Consider the following 20,559-nt stretch of genomic DNA (forward strand, 5'->3'; position numbering starts at 1 on the left):
TTTTCCGTACGACCATTTCGCAAGAGTACCCTGAATATCAGGAATCCGGTAAAACATAAAATCTCCGACATCATTGCGGCCGGAAAAAGATCCTGCAAGTACGGGACCAACGACGACTGAAGAGAATTGTCCAACCTGACAGAAGTGCAACCCTTCCGCAAATTTCTGCAGATTTCAGTGCTGGGCCATCAACAAGTGTCAGCGTGCGAAACGTTCAACGAAACATCATCCGTATGGATTTTCGGAGCCGAACGTCCACCCGTGTACCATTGATGACTGCACGACGCAAAGCTTTTCGTCTCGCCTGGGCCCGTCAATACCGACAGTGGATTTTGGTGAATGGAAACGTGTTGTCTGGTCGGACGTGTCTCGTTTTAATTTGTATCTAGCGACTGGACGTGTACGGTTACCGAGACAACCTCATGAAACCATGGACCCCGCATGTCAACCGGGGACTATTCAAGCTGGTCGACGCTCTGTAATGGTGTCGGGCGTGTACAGTTGGATACGACTTTGACAGGTAACATGTACGTAAGCATCCTGTCTGATCACCTGCATCCATTCATGTCCATTGTGCATTCCGACGGACTTGGGCAGTTCCAGCAGGACAACGCGACATCCCACAAGTCCAGAACTGTTACAGAGTGACTCCAGGAACACTCTTCTGAGTTTAAACACTTCCGCTGGCCACCAAACTCCCCTGACACGAACATTATTGAGGATATCTGGGATGCCTCGCAACGTGCTGTTCAGAAGGGGTCTCCATCGAGTCCATGCCACGTCGTGCTGCGGCACTTCTGCTTGCTCGCGGGGGCTCTACACGGTATTAGGCAGGTGCACCAGTTTCTGTGGCTCTTCAATGTGTATCCCCTCACTGCTAGTGCTGCCACCTGCGGTCTGTGAGCGATTATTAAACGCTGATGTCGAACATAGGCGGTGGTCACATTAATGTGACTAGATTGTGTAAGTAAAGGGCCAATGCCTGAGAGTACTCCTTGTAAAACAGAAATGGGATGCTATCCAGACCTGGTGATTTATTTAGTTTTCTACTCTTTCAGTTGATGTTCAATGCCAGAGATGCCAGTTTCTATCTACTCCATACGACAGTTAGCGCGGGGGTTAAAAAATGGCATCTCTACACTCATTCTGTTTAAATGGATATTTTAAAAGCGAAATTTAAATCTTCAGCTTCTCTTTTTCCAATCAGGTTCGTTGACGAGCGGGTGAATAGCAGCCTTCTACCGGCTTTGTGACTTATGAATTTTCTCGCGTTCTCATCAAGATCTTTCGTTAAGGTTTTATGGTCGAAGTTGGCGTATGCTTCGCGCATCGATCTTTTATCAACACACAAACTTGTAGTAGCTTCTGCCTGTCGACATTTCTAAAGTTTTTTTGAACGGAAAGTGCAAACATCTCCATTTTCTCAGCAGTTTCTGGATTTTATTCGTACACACAGAGTAACCTACATACTTGGCACCTATCTCTCCAAAGAACGAAGTAAAATAATCTTTTACTTTCCCCGTAATTTTCTTACTTACATCATAGTGGAACTAAATTATGTTCATTTGTTGTCGAAGTAGGATGCTAATCACTACTTACCTGCTCTTCTCAGCATAAAAACTCTATTGGCCTTCTTCATGGTTTATTACCTTGGTAATAATCGTCGGTATGATGACGTAGTAATCGTCAGTCTCGGACTCTATACTATCAGTGTATAAAGTGAGACCCAATTCTAGCTACGAGAACTAAAATATTTCCGTTCCGTCCGGGTTGTCGAATTAGGTGCTCAATAAAGTTTTCGGAGAAACTGTTCAGAAATACCTCACAAGTCTGTCAGTCCTTATCACCCGCAGTGAATCCATAGATATCTCGCGCTATACCTGATGGATTAAAGTCGACTGCATTCCATTGTCCTTGTTGTACTTTTGTTGATATTCGTCAGTCAACCTTGTTTCAAGAATATGCAACTGCTCTCCGAGGTTTGCTACCATCTCCGACAGAATTACATATAATCGTTAAAGTTCAAAACATTTCATTTCTTCTCCCTGATCTTTTAATTCTAAATTTCTCCTTGGTTTCTCACAGATTACTCAGGGCACAGATTCAGTAACATCTGGAATAGACTATTGCCCTGTGTCACTCCCTTCTCAACTACAGTTTCGCTTTCATTTACATCTACACTTACAACAGAAATATGGTTTGTGGAAAGATTGTAGAGAACATTTGAATGACTGTATTTTATCCGTGCTTCACAATGAATATCAGAATTTAGTCATAAGTGTAACTTTGTTCATTTATACAAGCTATTAGATACGAATAAAACACTATAGGTACAGTGTAGTGGAAGGTGTAAGATAGAGATGTTAATGAAGCACAGAGGCATATTTATGAACCTAGAGTCGGTTTTCTGGACAGGCTGAAGAGAGTGCAAGGAGCACAGCTGCATGTTAGTGGTCCTGGAGTCTTGAGCGTTATCAAAAGTACGTGCAACAACAAAGTAGACATTTGAAATGCAAAAGAGAAAAACTGATTCTTATAAGTTGTCCTGTGCACACTGTGTATAATTAAAAGACCATCTTGTAACAGGGAAGAACTAAACGAGTCAGTGCTGTTTTTAAGACTCTGACTTAATACTTGAGAGACTGGAGTTGTCCGTGTGTAGCCATCCTGGTGTAGATGTTTTGTGGTTTTCGAAAGTCAGATCAGGCAAATGCAAGGTGATTCCTTCAATAAAAACATGTTATGTTATGTTAACTGGGGACCTAGAAACGGCGGAGAGGCTCCGTCCCCGCCGTAGCCGCAGTGGTCCGCAACCCCACGACGACTACCAGAGTCCACTTCACCCCTCCACCGCCCCACACCAAAGCCAGGGTTATTGTGCGGTTCGGCCCCCGGTGGACCCCTCAGGGAACGTCTCACACCAGACGAGTGTAACCCCTATGTTTGCGTGGTAGAGTAATGGTGGTGTACGCGTACGTGGAGAACTTGTTTGCGCAGCAATTGCCGACATAGTGTAGCTGAGGCGGCATAAGGGGAACCAGTCCGCATTTCTCGGGGCAGTTGGAAAACCGCCTAAAAACCATCCAAAGACTGGCCGGCTCAACGGACCTGGACACAAATCCGCCGGGCGGATTCGTGCCGGGGACCAGGGGCTCCTTCCCGCCTGGAAAGTCGTGCGTTAGACCGCACGGCCAACCGGGCGGGCGACCAATAAAAACAGAGTGATATATATTCTATGTACACTCCTGGAAATGCAAAAAAGAACACATTGACACCGGTGAGTCAGACCCACCATACTTGCTCCGGACACTGCGAGAGGACTGTACAAGCAATGATCACACGCACGGCACAGCGGACACACCAGGAACCGAGGTGTTGGCCGTCGAATGGCGCTAGCTGCGCAGCATTTGTGCACCGCCGCCGTCAGTGTCAGCCAGTTTGCCGTGGCATACGGAGCTCCATCGCAGTCTTTAACACTGGTAGCATGCCGCGACAGCGTGGACGTGAACCGTATGTGCAGTTGACGGACTTTGAGCGAGGGCATATAGTGGGCATGCGGGAGGCCGGGTGGACGTACCGCCGAATTGCTCAACACGTGGGGCGTGAGGTCTTCACAGTACATCGATGTTGTCGCTAGTGGTCGGCGGAAGGTGCACGTGCCCGTCGACCTGGGACCGGACCGCAGCGACGCACGGATGCACGCCAAGACCGTAGGATCCTACGCAGTGCCGTAGGGGACCGCACCGCCACTTCCCAGCAGATTAGGGACACTGTTGCTCCTGGGGTATTGGCGAGGACCATTCGTAACCGTCTCCATGAAGCTGGGGTACGGTCCCGCACACCGTTAGGCCGTCTTCCGCTCACGCCCCAACATCGTGCAGCCCACCTCCAGTGGTGTCGCGACAGGCGTGAATGGAGGGACGAATGGAGACGTGTCGTCTTCAGCGATGAGAGTCGCTTCTGCCTTGGTGCCAATGATGGTCGTATGCGTGTTTGGCGCCGTGCAGGTGAGCGCCACAATCAGGACTGCATACGACCGAGGCACACAGGGCCAACACCCGGCATCATGGTGTGGGGAGCGATCTCCTACACTGGCCGTACACCACTGGTGATCGTCGAGGGGACACTGAATAGTGCACGGCACATCCAAACCGTCATCGAACCCATCGTTCTACCATTCCTAGACCGGCAAGGGAACTTGCTGTTCCAACAGGACAATGCACCTCCGCATGTATCCCGTGCCACCCAACATGCTCTAGAAGGTGTAAGTCAACTACCCTGGCCAGCAAGATCTCCGGATCTGTCCCCCACTGAGCATGTTTGGGACTGGATGAAGCGTCGTCTCACGCGGTCTGCACGTCCAGCACGAACGCTGGTCCAACTGAGGCGCCAGGTGGAAATGGCATGGCAAGCCGTTCCACAGGACTACATCCAGCATCTCTACGATCGTCTCCATGGGAGAATAGCAGCCTGCATTGCTGCGAAAGGTGGATATACACTGTACTAGTGGCGACATTGTGCATGCTCTCTGGCCTGTGTCTATGTGCCTGTGGTTCTGTCAGTGTGATCATGTGATGTATCTGACCCCAGGAATGTGTCAATAAAGTTTCCCCTTCCTGGGACAATGAATTCACGGTGTTCTTATTTCAATTTCCAGGAGTGTATATCTACATTTGAGCTACTTATTTTCATTGTATTACGGTGATTAAATCGATATCACTGATCCCAGGATTAATAAAAATACAGAACATGACATTAAACATACTACCTGCGAAGGTCAGGATGAAGGTGGACAGTGGCGGGCCGTTACTCACCGCTTGGCTGCCGCGACGCTTCCCGAAGCTGGTGAGGCTCCCTCGCGTGCGGCCGTGGGAGAGCAGCAGCAGGTTGTGCCACTGGACGCGCCACGTCATGGAGGCGATCTCCGCCTCCAGCCGGTAGCGCCTGCCGACCATCACGTCACAACAGCATAGGAAAATCTGACACATTTCAGCTCTACAGACGGGCTAAACTATTAATTACAAATATTAGGTCACACCATCCTAGTTCCAACCAGGTTGTAGATTGTACAAATACATTCCAAGTCTACACAAACGGAGCGAGTCAATAACCCGTTGGTCCACCTCTGGCCCGTATTCAAGCTGTTGTTCGGCTCAGCATTGACAGATGGGGTTCTTGGATGTCTTCCCGAGGGAGAATATCTCGAGCTAGTTGTAGGGCACTGCCTACAATGCTGCGGACATTCTCAACTCAGGAAAGACCCAGCGACCTTCCTGGCCAATGGGGCCGGCCGCGGTGGTCTCGTGGTTCTAGGCGCGCAGTCCGGAACCGTGCGACTGCTACGGTCGCAGGTTCGAATCCTGCCTCGGGCATGGATGTGTGTGATGTCCTTAGGTTAGTTAGGTTTCAGTAGTTCTAAGTTCTAGGGGACTGATGACCTCAGCAGTTGAGTCCTATAGTGCTCAGAGCCATTTGAACCATTTGGCCAATGGGGGGTTTGGCAAGCACGAAGACAAGGAGTAGAAACTCTCACCGTGTGCGGGCGAGTATTATCTTGCCGAAACGTAAACTCAGGATGGCCTTTCATGAAGGCCAACAAAACAAGCTTCACAATAGCTTCGACGGACCACTGTGTTGTAAGTGTGCCACGGATGAGAATCAAAATGATATCCTAGACAATCGCTACAGTTTGTCGGGCGATATGACGGGCGACAGTTAGGCCTACGCTGGTCATCGAGTCTATTTTGAAGCGGGACCAATCACTGAAGACAGTTGCCTCCTGTCGATGCGATTCCAGGCCGAAGACGTGAACGGAAGACGCCCTAGACAGTGACGGGATACCATCCTGGGTGTCATCTGTCACACATCCCGACAACCAGAACCGATGGCCTGGGGTATTATTTCTTTTCATAGTGGAACCCCTTTGGTACTCATCCGTGGCACCCTTACGTCAACGTGATACGTCGACGATGTTCTACGCCCCTCTTCGTTGTCCCACATGGCAACATGCTCGCCCTACTTTGGTAGCTAGACAATGCCCTTCCGCACAAAGCAAAAGTTTCTACTGCCTCTCTTCATGCTTGCCAAACCCTACCTTGATCAGCAAGGTCACTGGATCTTTTTCCAATTGAGAACGTTTGGAGCATTATGGGCAGGACCCTCGATCGATGTAGACATTTGTACTATTTAACACGCCAGTTGGACAGAATTTGGCACACTATCCCTAAGGAGGATATCCAACAACTCTGTCAATTAATAAGAAGCCGAATAATTCTTTGCATAAGGGTCACAGCTATACCAACTCGTTATTGACTTGCTTAATTTGTGTTGCTCCATCTCTTGAATAAATCATCCAATTTTTCGGAAATTGTAATACATGTGTGTTATTACACGTACATCACACCTACCGATTTTAGTCCCATTTGGATAATTTCTTTGTGATACTTTTGTTATTAGAATGCACCCTGATAAAAAAGTGAAACATTCAGAATAGGAGGTGGATACAAAATATAATTTTCTGGTTGAGAGGATGTGTGTTATTATTTCATTCATAGCAAAATCATGGTAAATTTGCAAAGAACTTGCCAGTAGGAGTCCATTAAACACTATAACTTTGCACCCCCTGGACTAGATGCATGGTCTTACTGAGATGAGAAAAGAGTCGTAAAGACGCTGTATTCTCGCCTCAGACAAGCTGGCCCATAATTGATGCAATTGGCTCTTTATTCCTGGATACTGCACTAGCACGGAATGAATGTCCGAGGTGGTCCCATACATGTACTGTTGGGGCTGATGTGGGGATCTTTCTAGCCGTGGGAGTACCTCAGCATCCCTCAGGCAGTTGACACAGGCACACGTTATAAGTGGGTAGATATTGACCCATGGAAAAATTGTACCATGATACTGTTGTATGTCCGTGACTTCTTGCTGTGCCGTCAGCCCCTCAATCGTTACTGGCTGTGACGTTGCAGTGATGCCAGCAGTATCATTTCCGTGTCTCTCAAAACACTGGAAGAGTGGGACCTCACCCACGTCGCCACCATAGTCACCAACGACGGCCATCTCGAGTAGTTCGTAACGGCGAATCATCGCTGAACATAGTGTAAAACCATTAGTGGGCAGTCCATGATTACAGATCATGGCACCACTCCAAATGCAGTCATTTGAGTCGTTGTGTTGATGGCAGCCTATCAATGAGTAATTCTGCTCTTCTCCAGCTGCTATTAGTCTGCAACAAAGTGTGTGGGATCACACAGGATGTTGCAAGGAGTGAGATACTTGTCCTCGAAGGCCAGGCCCAGATTTGAAGGTGATACGATGTACTTGGTGTACAACACGGCGATCCTCACTTGAGCTGGTCGCATGTACTTGATTGGAACCTTGACAATGAGTATTCCCATCCTCATGCTCCCGTGCTGTCCAACATCGGACCACTGTCACATCCAAATGCCGCACAAGTCTGGATACTGTACAATTCGACCAGTCGGCCAAACGGAGACCCACAGTGAGTACCATTTCGAACTCTCCCAGATACTGACAGCGTTGGCTCATATGAGTACACAGCATCTCCCATTTCTTCACACCGATCACTCAGCGCCTGGTGCTGTTCACTCCCCAAGTATATCCTATCAGACGAGGTAAATGCACTAAACATGAACAATATCAGTGACATCTGGTGGGCATTCTACACTGAAGAACCAAAGAAACTGGTACACCTGCCTAACATCGAACACACAGAAGTGCCGCAACACGACGTGACGTGGTCATAAGAATTTATGAATGTGTACAACCTGTTTAATTTGTATAAACCTGCCTAAATAATAGTGGTAGCTTTTTGAATGTTATTGTGCGGCCGGTTACCGCGTGCAGAGTGTACGTCAAGCACCAGTGATTGTGGCCGTCTTTTGGCTATGTGTATCAGACGTCCTGTTGTACACGTACTTGGTGTCTCTTTGGCATGATGTGGTATTCTGTTGTAAGGCTTTCGGCAACTATTAGTGTTTCTTATTTGATTGCTGCAGTGCTGGCCTGAGCAAATGACATTTTTATTACTTTTAGGGAATGATTTTTGATTTCTTCGCGTGGCAATTTCCGCTCCCACCTCCTCGCTCCCTGCCGTTCAGAGAGTTCGTGGCGTAAAGCATCAGTTTAGGCTCCGCAGTGTTTCATGAAGTAAGGGCAGGTGGCTCTGTTGATGGCGATCCGTTCGTAAGACAGGGACATTAGTCTCGGCTTTCTCCTTGGTGCTGTTCGAGAAGTGTACGCCAAGTGGCGGTTTCAACCTCTAACTTCTCTCATCAATACCATACAACACAAACGCAATAACTCCCTACAGGCGCAACAGTCATACTCACCTACGCAGTACAAATAGACGTAAATGAAACTCTTATCATGTTCGATTCCATGGGAATGATTGTGCCCGTCGTCCACTAATGTTATCCAGGACAGAAAGGGGATCACCATCGGTCCTGTTGTCATCTCTTTTTATTGCAGGTCTAGACTTCAGCTGACTTGGAGACTGTGCAGATAAAAAAATCAAAAAAAAACAAGAATATTATGAATGTTTATGAAATTTATTGCAAGAGTTTTCGTGACAAAACTCTTGAAGATTCTCTGACAATATTATTATTACTATTGTATTTCTAACAATAGAGATTCGCTAGAGGAAGAATTCTTCTTTTGAATCTCGGCGTTGTCGATCCCGGGACTCCACAACTGCGGCGATCGACGATTTAGTATTGATGGTTCTGCACAATCTCAAACAAAAACGGGAGGGGAATGAAAATGACAGCATATCCTTAATTACTGTAGCGAGAATAAATCCACTTCCGGGATATTGAATGTTACTTTTGAGAAAAGACGGCAATGTCGCTCGCAGCTGGTTTTGACGCGTGTTACTGTAAGTTCGATGCAGGCTCTTGAAATTATTTTCGCCACAGGATGTAAATCTTAAGACTTGCTCCGGGCACTGCGAGAGGGTTGTACAAGCAATGATCACACGCACGGCACAGCGGACACACCAGGAACTGCGGTGTTGGCCGTCGAATGGCGCTAGCTGCGCAGCATTTGTGCACCGCCGCCGTCAGTGTCAGCCAGTTTGCCGTGGCATACAGAGCTCCATCGCAGTCTTTAACACTGGTAGCATGCCGCGACAGCGTGGACGTGAACCGTATGTGCAGTTGACGGACTTTGAGCGAGGGCGCATAGTGGGCATGCGGGAGGCCGGGTGGACGTACCGCCGAATTGCTCAACACGTGGGGCGTGAGGTCTCCACAGTACATTGATGTTGTCGCCAGTGGTCGGCGGAAGGTGCACGTGCCCGTCGACCTGGGACCGGACCGCAGCGACGCACGGATGCACGCCAAGACCGTAGGATCCTACGCAGTGCCGTAGGGGACCGCACCGCCACTTCCCAGCAAATTAGGGACACTGTTGCTCCTGGGGTATCGGCGAGGACCATTCGCAACCGTCTCCATGAAGCTGGGCTACGGTCCCGCACACCGTTAGGCCGTCTTCCGCTCACGCCCCAACATCGTGCAGCCCGCCTCCAGTGGCGTCGCAACAGGCGTGAATGGAGGGACGAATGGAGACGTGTCGTCTTCAGCGATGAGAGTCGCTTCTGCCTTGGTGCCAATGATGGTCGTATGCGTGTTTGGCGCCGTGCAGGTGAGCGCCACAATCAGGACTGCATACGACCGAGGCACACAGGGCCAACACCCGGCATCATGGTGTGGGGAGCGGTCTCCTACACTGGCCGTACACCACTGGTGATCGTCGAGGGGACACTGAATAGTGCACGGTACATCCAAACCGTCATCGAACCCATCGTTCTACCATTCCTAGACCGGCAAGGGAACTTGCTGTTCCAACAGGACAATGCACGTCCGCATGTATCCCGTGCCACCCAACGTGCTCTAGAAGGTGTAAGTCAACTACCCTGGCCAGCAAGATCTCCGGATCTGTCCCCCATTGAGCATGTTTGGGACTGGATGAAGCGTCGTCTCACGCGGTCTGCACGTCCAGCACGAACGCTGGTCCAACTGAGGCGCCAGGTGGAAATGGCATGGCAAGCCGTTCCACAGGACATCTCTACGATCGTCTCCATGGGAGAATAGCAGCGTGCATTGCTGCGAAAGGTGGATATACACTGTACTAGTGCCGACATTGTGCATGCTCTGTTGCCTGTGTCTATGTGCCTGTGGTTCTATCAGTGTGATCATGTGATGTATCTGACCCCAGGAATGTGTCAATAAAGTTTCCCCTTCCTGGGACAATGAATTCACGGTGTTCTTATTTCAATTTCCAGGAGTGTATATAATGTCCAATGTGAAGTGTACGGGTATTAAAAGAATGAATTACGTTTTCCTGTTTTCTTGTCTTTGCCGAATATTATATTCGCCGTTTATCGATCAAGATGAGTTCTTTCGAATTACAGTGGATTTTAATCCTTCCACCTTTTATAGATACGAAACATTAAAGTCACAATTCTGATTGCAGTGGTGCACTATCCCTTCCATAGAACAATGTATACCTCTCTAAACTCTTCTAGGAAGACAACACAAAACAAAAGAAATTAGAAATTATATCCAAGTCGGCTAACATGGCCAGAGATACAATATACGACAGTCCGTCAGTATCGCTCCTGCCACTCGCTTCCACGATATCTTTGAGTGTCAATATTACACTACTGGCCCTTAAAATTACTACATCAAGAAGAAATGCAGATGATAAACGGGGATTCATTCGACAAATATAAGACAATAGAAATGGCATGTGATTACATTTTCACACACCTTGGGTGCATAGATCCTGAGAAATCAGTACCCAGAACAACCACCTCTGGCCGTAATAACGGCCTTGATACGCCTGGGCAATGAGTCAAACAGAGCTTGGATGGCGTGTACAGGTACAGCTGCCCATGCAGCTTCAACACGATACCACAGTTCATCAAGAGTAGTGACTGGCGTATTGCGACCAGCCAGCTGCTCGGCCACCATTGACCAGGCGTTTTCAGTTGGTGAGAGATCTCGAGAATGTGCTGGCCAGGACAGCAGTCGAACATTTTCTGTATCCAGAAAGGCCCGTACAGGTCCTGCAATATGCGGTCGTGCATTATCCTGCTGAAATGTAGGGTTTCGCAGGAATCCAATGAAGGGTAGAGCCACGGGTCGTAACATATCTGAAACGTGACGTCCAGTGTTCAAAATGCCGTCAATGGGAACAAGAGGTGAGCGAGACGTGTAACCAATGGCACCCCGTACCATCACGCCCGGTGATACGCCAGTATGGCGATGACGAATACATGCTTCCAATGTGCGTTCACCGCGATGTCGCCTAACACGGATGCGACCATCATGATGCTGTACACAGAACCTGGATTCATCCGAAAAAATTACGTTTTACCATTCGTTGTTGACTACCCCATGACAGGCGCTCCTGTCTGTGATGCAGCGTCAAGGGTAACCGCAGCCATGGTCTCCGAGTTGATAGTTCATGCTGCTGCAAAGGTCGTCGAACTTTTCGTGCAGATGGTTGTTGTCTTGAAACGTCCCCATCTGTTGACTCATGGATCGACACGTGGCTGCACGATCCGTTACAGCCATGCGGATAAGATGCCTGTCATCTCGACTGCTAGTGATACGAGTCCGTTGGGATCCAGCACGGCGGTACATACTACCCTCCTGAAGCCACCGATTCCATATTCTGCTAACAGTCATTGGATCTCGACCAACGCGAGCAGCAATGTCGCGATACGATAAACCGCAATCGTGATAGGCTACAATCCGACCTTTATCAAAGTCGGAAACGTGATAGTACGCATTTCTCCTCCTTACACGAGCCATCACAACAAAGTTTCACCAGGCAACGCTGATCAACTGCTGTTTGCGTATGACAAATCAGTTGGAAACTTTCCTCGTGTCAGCACGTTGTAGGTGTCGCCACCGGCGGCAACCTTGTTTGAATGCTCTGAAGAACTAATCTTTTGCATATCACACCATTTTCTTCCTGTCGGTTACATTTCGCTTCTGTAGCACGTCATCTTCGTAGTGTAGCAATTTTAACTGCCGGTAGTGTACCTCCGTAGCTTTTAACGTATTACTGAATGCACAACTGTATTAGCCAGTCCAGACACAATGAAAAGCAATTATGCAATAAAGTCCAAACCATATACGATGCAAACTTGGAAATTTATGGTAAGGTCTTCTACGAGCAAATTGCTGATGTCATCGGTCCCCGAGCTTACACGCTACTTAATATAAGCTTAACTTACGCTAAGGACGACACACACTCCCATGCCCGAGAGAGGACTAGAACCTCCGACAGGGGCAGCCGCGCGGGCTGTGATCAGATGCCCGAAACGCGCGGCTATATATACGAATGTATTTACAACAGCACATATTCTAGCCTAAATTAGGCATGCATAAGCATTAGTCAAACTAATGCTGTACTAATGTGTGCGCAAAACCTGAGTTAGACTGAAATATGAGTCGTTATAATTACGTTCGGTCTACATACCCACTGATGTAGGTGCACTCTCATGTAAAGTCTAGATTTGCAGTGCCATAAAAATAGATGAAATCACGACCGATGCTGACCTTCTTTCGGTCGTACAAAAGTCTTACATATGCGTAAAGGAAGAGGCCATTGTGTGCGGCGGAAGTAAATCTTTTGCTGCTAGGTGTCTGAACTTACTCCTTCAGATCTCACAGTCAATAAAACCACACGGCTCGACTCTGCCTGACACCTCGAATCCTTTTGAATATGCCCGAAAGGACAGTCACCATGCTGTCATATAACTGATACGCCTATCTGAGCAATGGATCCACCTTCGTCACTGTGGGGTCCTGCCCACTCGTCTTGTGTAGGCACACAGTTTGTGGATCACTAATAGCAGCTGTCGCAGCGTTCTCTGCTGGGCCTGTCCGCATACTGTCCGAATACTGAGAGGCCGAGGCTGGCAGGAGCGGCGCTTATATTCGCTTCTTGTAGAGGCCGCTCCTGTAGTGGTGCAGTCCTAGTCAACGGGCTATTGGCTTAAGTCGTCTCACGGCCTTCTCTTCTCCCGCGTTCTTCATCTTCATTCCAGTGCTTGTGATTACGCCAGAACAATCAGTGCTTATGTACAAATACGTCCGACCTCTTGTACGAAGAGTAGTGAACAGTGATTAAAATAGGCTGGGACTGCGGACACGTGGCGTTCGGTGGGAATGGGGATCGGCCGTGAGGCGTGTAGAGATAATCCGCCCAGTTGCGATAACGCTGTGGCCTGGATGGCGCAGTCATTAACGCACCTACCTAGTAAGTAGGAGATCCATGGTTCAAACCGCATTCCGGTACACATTTTCGTTCGTCGCCGTATGATTTCCCTTTAATATACCGCTGCAGCGGACAGCAAAGATCCCCTTCAATTTACATAGTTGTTATCTGGTGGTACTATGCAGGAGTACCAAGTACCAGTCACAGACGAAACACAGAAAAAGGCCTCTGAAAAGGTGCCGGTACTATCATAAACCATAACACGCCCTGAAATGATAAATGATTGTCTTCATCGACAGCTGAGAAAGACGACTGAGGACAACGCGTGCCATGTGGTCCTGATCTGCTCGAAGTTTAATAACCTGGCCACCTACATCTACATCTACATCTACATGGTTACTCTGCATTTCACACTTAAGTGCCTGGCAGAGGGTTAATCGAATCATTTTCATACATTCCAGTCTCAAATGGTGCGTGGGTAAAAGGATTAACTAAATCTTTCCATTCGAGCTCTGATTTCTCTTCTTTTATTATGATTATCATTTCTCTCTACGTAGGGGGGTGTCAACAAAATATTTTCGCATTCGGAAGAGAAAGTTGGTGATTGAAATTTCGTAAATAGATCTCGCCGCAAAGAAACCCGCCTATGTTTCAGTTACTGCCACACCAACTCGCGTATCATATCAGTGACATTCTCACCACCATTGCGCGATAACACGAAACGAGCTGCCCTTCTTTGTACTTTTTCGATGTCCTCCGTAAATCCTACCTGGTAAGGATCCCACACAGCGCAGCAATATTCCAGCAGAGGACGGACGAGTGTAATGTAGGCTGTCTCTTTAGTGTGTTTGCGCATCTTCTGAGTGTTCTGCCAACAAAGTGCAGTCCTTGTTTCGCCTTCCCCACAACACTGTCTATGTGGACTTTACAATTTAAGTTGCTCGTAATTGTAATTCCTTGGTATTTAGTTGAACTGACAGCCCTTAGATTTGTGCGATTTATCGTGTACCCAAAATTTATCTGATTTCTTTTAGTACCCATGTGGATGACTTCGCACTTTTCTTTGTTTAGTGCCAATTGCCACTCTTCGCACCATACAGAAATTCTCTCTAGGTCATTTTGTAATTGGAATTGATCGTCTGATGATTTTACTAGACGGTAAATTACAGCGTCATCTGCAAACAATCTATGGGGGCTGCTCAGGTTATCACCTAGATCATTTATGTAAATCAGGAACAGCAGAGGGCCCATGATACTATCATGCGGAACGCCAGATATCACTTCTGTTCTACTCGACGATTCACTGTCTATCACTACGAACTGTGCCCTCTCTGAGAGAAAATCACGAATCCAGTCACACAACTCAGACGATACTCCATATGCGCGAGATTTAATTAATAGCCGCTGGTGAGGAACACTATCAAAAGCCTTCTGTGAGTGGCGCTGTCTGTCAGTGTGACTCTCCAATGGCTGCAGTTTAGCGACCTGGCGCATGCAGCGACCGGGGCGTAAGGTCTTTCCTTTCGCAAAGCGGAACTATCGAGTAGCATGGGCCCTCTCTTGCGGCTGCGGTGTACTTTTCCTCGTTGTATTGCCGAGATGGGTTGAGATGTATTTACGTGTTGACGTCGCAGACAATGCATCGCGCTATTATGGGTGATATAGCGGAGTTGTGTTCTGTTTCGTTCTCTACTAACAAGGGAACCTCCCCATCGCACCCCCCTCAGATTTTGTTATAAGTTGGCACAGTGGACAGGCCTTGAAAAACTCAACACAGATCAATCGAGAAAACAGGAAGAAGTTGTGTGGAACTACGGAAAAAATAAGTAAAATATTTCAAACTGAGTAGTCCAAGATAAGCAACATCAAGGATAGTGTCAATTCAGGAGCGCCGTGGTCCCGTGGTTAGCGTGTAGAACTCCGAAACGAAAGGTCCTTGGTTCAAGTCTTCCCTCGGGTAAAACTTTTACTTGATTTATTTTCGCAAAGTTATGATCTGTCAGTTCGTTCGTTGACGTCTCTGTTCACTGTGATAAGTTTAGTGTCTGTGTTTTGCGACCGCACCGCAAAACCGTGCGATTAGTAGACGAAAGTACGTTCCTCTCCAATGGGAACCGAAAACATTTGATCGCAAGGACATAGGTCAACCGATTCCTCCACAGGAAAACACGTCTGATATATTCTATACGACACTGGTGACGGCATGTGCGTCACATGACAGGAATATGTTGTCGACCGACCTAACTTGCACACTTGGCGAATGGGTAAAAAGATTTTTCTACCTTGCCCGATTTAGGTTTTCTTGTGGATGTGATAATAACTCCAAAAAATGTGATGAAAACATAAGAGTTTGTCACATAAACTGCAACAAATTAATGCAACAGTTTCACAGTCACACAGTTTTCCCTGTGCTCTGTCAAAACATATGTTTTTAACGTTTTCCAATTTTTTCCGTGTGTAGACCGTCAAATCCTGCGTATGTCCAAGCAAATCTGAACATGTCATGGAATTTTCGAGAGCGAAGTTGACTGTGTGAGTGCCTGAACTTTGATAATTGACACACGTCAATTGCTAGAAAATAAAAAAGAAAGTTTTTACTCGCAGGAAGACTTGAACCGAGGTTCTTTCGTATCGCAGTTGCTTACGCTAACCACGAGACTACGGCGCTCCTCAGATCGCTTTGTCCTCGATGTGGCTTATGTTACACATCGACTACTCAATTTGTATATTTTGCTTATTTTTTTCATCGTTCGACAAAACTTCTTCCTGTTTTCTCGATTGATCTGTGTTCAGTTTTTCAAGGCCTATCCACTGTGCCAACTTATAACTAAATCTGAGGGGGGTGCGATGGGGAGGTTCCCTTGTGAGTAGCTGAAGTTTTTAACCTACTTTTATCGAATGTTGGTAGCATTGTGTTGCACTCTTACTTTCTGCGAGTTGTTTCAAGATTTTGTTTTGTAGGGACGAGCAAACAGATGTCTCAGTGCTTTCGCGATCAGTGTAGTGTGTCCTTGTGTTCGTAGTCAATCGTAACTCACGTGGTCTTTAATGCACTGGCATTGCTGTGAGCGGTTTAGCAAAGGGCGTGTGATTAGTTGTTACGAATACGTGTTGTGTGTGTCTTGGACGCGAGCCACTGGTACTGATAGCTTTTGACATTTGTCAGCCTCACGATTTCCATAAGTGATCGTGTGTGATGCCGGAGGCTCTAGACACCACGACTAGTGAAAGCTGTTCGATCGTTTTGGGAGGCTTCCAGCGTGATGTGACGATTCTAAGGGGTCTCTTATATTTGTCATCCGTGTGAAACGAATTCAAATGGCTCCGAGCACTATGGGACTTAACATCCGAGGTCATCAGTCTCCTAGAACTTAGAACCACTTAAACCTAACTAGCCTAAGGACATCACACACATCTATGTCCGAGGCAGGATTCGAACCTGCGACCATAGCGGTCGCGCGGTTCCGGACTGAAGAGCTTAGAACCGCTCGGCCACCGCGGCCGGCGTGTGAAACGACTAAGGTTCAGTCCGCGAAGGCATATTGCTAATGTTTGGTATTGTCAGCTATACATTGAGGTTGGCTTGTGAAGTCTGGTATCCTGTGTTTGGTTTCATTAACAGTGATTGCATCGTACAGCGAGTTCCACCATGTGTAACGAAACCCACACAGGGATGCTACGCGGGATGCTTTGGAAACGAGAGTATTTTTCGAATTTTCTTCCCCGCTGTCAAAATGGTTGGTTATTGGCTTATGAAATGTGTAAGTAATCGTTAGCTGCGGTCATGTTCCATCAACACCAGGCTATGATTTATTTTCTGCGGCAGGCACCGACAAGGTGTGGTCACATCGGGATTCTCGGGATTCTGTGGTTTCTCAATAGCGTATGTGTTCCTCGTCTATCATGTAACACATATTCGAGTACCGGTTATACCTCCATAGTGGCCGGCCGGTGTGGCCGTGCGGTTCTAGGCGCTTCAGTCTGGAACCGCGTGACCGCTACAGTCGCAGGTTCGAATCCTGCCTCGGGCATGGATGTGTGTGATATCCTTAGGTTAGTTAGGGTTAAGTATTTCTAAGTTCTAGGGGACTAATGACCACAGATGTTAAGTCCCATAGTGCTCAGAGCCATATACCTCCATAGTGTTGTAGATTGTTAGGCACTGACGTGCCGTGTGTGTGTTTTGGTAGTCCAACTTTGAGAGCTTGCTTCTTGCGGCAGGAATCGACAAGCTGATGCCAGCATTGGTATGTACACTCCTGGAAATTGAAATAATAACACCGTGGAATTCATTGTCCCAGGAAGGGGAAACTTTATTGACACATTCCTGGGGTCCGATACACCACATGATCACACTGACAGAACCACAGGCACATAGACACAGGCAACAGAGCATGCACAATGTCGGCACTAGTACAGTGTATATCCACCTTTCGCAGCAATGCAGGCTGCTATTCTCCCATGGAGACGATCGTAGAGATGCTGGATGTAGTCCTGTGGAACGGCTTGCCATGCCATTTCCACCTGGCGCCTCAGTTGGACCAGCGTTCGTGCTGGACATGCAGACCGCGTGAGACGACGCTTCATCCAGTCCCAAACATGCTCAATGGGGGACAGATCCGGAGATTTTGCTGGCCAGGGTAGTTGACTTACACCTCTAGAGCACGTTGGGTGGCACGGGATACATGCGGACGTGCATTGTCCTGTTGGAACAGCAAGTTCCCTTGCCGGTCTAGGAATGGTAGAACGATGGGTTCGATGACGGTTTGGATGTACCGTGCACTATTCAGTGTCCCCTCGACGATCACCAGTGGTGTACGGCCAGTGTAGGAGATCGCTCCCCATGATGCCGGGTGTTGGCCCTGTGTGCCTCGGTCGTATGCAGTCCTGATTGTGGCGCTCACCTGCACGGCGCCAAACACGCATACGACCATCATTGGCACCAAGGCAGAAGCGACTCTCATCGCTGAAGACGACACGTCTCCATTCGTCCCTCCATTCACGCCTGTCGCGACACCACTGGAGGCGGGCTGTACGATGTTGGGGCGTGAGCGGAAGACGGCCTAACGGTGTGCGGGACCGTAGCCCAGCTTCATGGAGACGGTTGCGAATGGTCCTCGCCGATACCCCAGGAGCAACAGTGTCCCTAATTTGCTGGGTAGTGGCGGTGCGGTCCCCTACGGCACTGCGTAGGATCCTACGGTCTTGGCGTGCATCCGTGCGTCGCTGCGGTCCGGTCCCAGGTCGACGGGCACGTGCACCTTCCGCCGACCACTGGCGACAACATCGATGTACTGTGGAGACCTCACGCCCCACGTGTTGAGCAATTCGGCGGTACGTCTACCCGGCCTCCCGCATGCCCACTATACGCCCTCGCTCAAAGTCCGTCAACTGCACATACGGTTCACGTCCACGCTGTCGCGGCATGCTACCAGTGTTACAGACTGCGATGGAGCTCCGTATGCCACGGCAAACTGGCTGACACTGACTGCGGCGGTGCACAAATGCTGCGCAGCTAGCGCCATTCGACGGCCAACACCGCGGTTCCTGGTGTGTCCGCTGTGCCGTGCGTGTGATCATTGCTTGTACAGCCCTCTCGCAGTGTCCGGAGCAAGTATGGTGGGTCTGACACACCGGTGTCAATGTGTTCTTTTTTCCATTTCCAGGAGTGTAGTAACTTTTCTTGCCGTGTGTGATACCGATATATCTTGTACCACGTGCACGGGAATCGGTTATACGACGGTTGACCAGAAAGTAATGCACCGAATTTTTTTGTTCAACAATTCTTTTATGAACATAATGAGAATTACACATACGAAAAAATGGTGTTTTATCTACACATTCTATTTTTCCACGTAATCTCCATTCCGTTCTATGGCTTCCTCCAGCTTGAAACAAGGACGTGTATGCCCTGTCGGTGCCAATCCTTGTCCTGGTGCCGGAGCCAGTGCTTCACTGTTTGTATAACCTCCTCATCGTCCTCGAAATGTCTACCATGAAAGTCATCATTTAATGGCCCAAACATGTGGAAGTCCGAAGGGTCTAGGCCAGGGCAGTAGGGTGGATGGGGTAACACTGTCCAACCCTGTTTTGCGATGTGTTCATCAGTCACGGATTGTGTGGGGCAGAGCGTTATCGTGCAGTAAAACATCTCCTGGGTTGCTGAGGAGCCGAAGTCGCCAGAAGCGCGTCTTGAGTTTTGTTAATGAGTTCACACGTGCTTCTGATTTAATGGTATGGCCTCTTGGCATCACGTCAGTGAGAACCACCCCTTCACAGTCCCGGAACACGGTGATCATGACCTTACCGCTGGAAGCAGTTGCTTTGAATTCTTTCTTCTGTTGGGAGTTGGAATGGCGCCATTTCATCGACTGTCGGTTTGTTTCTGGCTCAAAGTGGTGAACCCAGGATTAATGAGCTGTCATAGTCAGGGGAAAGAAGACCGCCTCTTCAGCTTCAAATCGTTGCAACAAATGAAGACAAATGTTTTTCCTGTGTGATTTGTGGTCCATCATTAGACACCGCGGGACCCATCTGGCACACACTTTTGAACATCCAAGAGTGTGGATAATTGCATCCACACTTCCTTTGCTCATTGACAGATGCAGCGCCAGCTGCAGAGTCGTAATGCTTTTGTCCTCGCGAATGGCAGCATCAGGTCGCTGCTACATGTCAGGTGTGACAGCCGTGGATGGTCTCCCCGACTGCTGCAAATCGTGGAGCTGAGCCGAACCATCTTCCGATGGTCTCACCCTCCGTGACCAGCGACTAACTGTACTTCTGTCGAGCCCGCAGCACTTGGTCTAGTGGCTAGCGTTGCTGACTCTGTATCATGGGATCCCTAGTTCGATTCCCGGCCGGTTTGGGGATTTTCTCTGCCCGGGGACGGGGTGTTTGTGTTATCCTCATCATTTCATCATCATCATCATCATTCGAGACAGTGGCTAGATTGGACTTCGTAAAAATTGCGACTTTGTACGGGCGCTGTGGACCGCGCACTTGAGCGCCCCACAAACCAAACATCTTCATCGTCATCACTTTTGTCGACAGGAGATGCTCCATAGACTTTGTACAAGCGTTTGTGAATATTCCCCACAGTTTCTTTCTCTGCAGTGAGGAATTCAATGACGGCACATTGCTTGTAACGTACATCACTTACATCCGCCATTTTGAAACTGTCCTGCAGCTATGCTTTCTGTCGGAAGTGACGAAAACTTTGCGCGCTCACTCACGAGAGTTCAATAATACATAGGTAACTTTCTCATTTGTAGCATTGTTTGCGGCTGAGAAAAAAATGCGGTG

At 48.3% G+C, this 20,559-nt stretch overlaps 1 protein-coding gene across 1 annotated transcript in view; it reads right to left on the reverse strand.

The window, feature by feature from the left end:
* LOC124795601 (atrial natriuretic peptide receptor 1-like) overlaps window positions 1–20,559 on the reverse strand; it is a 369,591-nt gene that overhangs the window by 211,453 nt on the left and 137,579 nt on the right. Inside the window, exon 7 of the mRNA XM_047259672.1 lies at window positions 4,815–4,944. Within this exon, the coding sequence (XP_047115628.1) occupies window positions 4,815–4,944 (130 nt within the window). The remainder of the gene's footprint in view (window positions 1–4,814; window positions 4,945–20,559) is intronic.

The sequence above is a fragment of the Schistocerca piceifrons genome, chromosome 4, assembly GCF_021461385.2.
Source record: "Schistocerca piceifrons isolate TAMUIC-IGC-003096 chromosome 4, iqSchPice1.1, whole genome shotgun sequence".
Lineage (NCBI taxonomy): Eukaryota > Metazoa > Arthropoda > Insecta > Orthoptera > Acrididae > Schistocerca > Schistocerca piceifrons.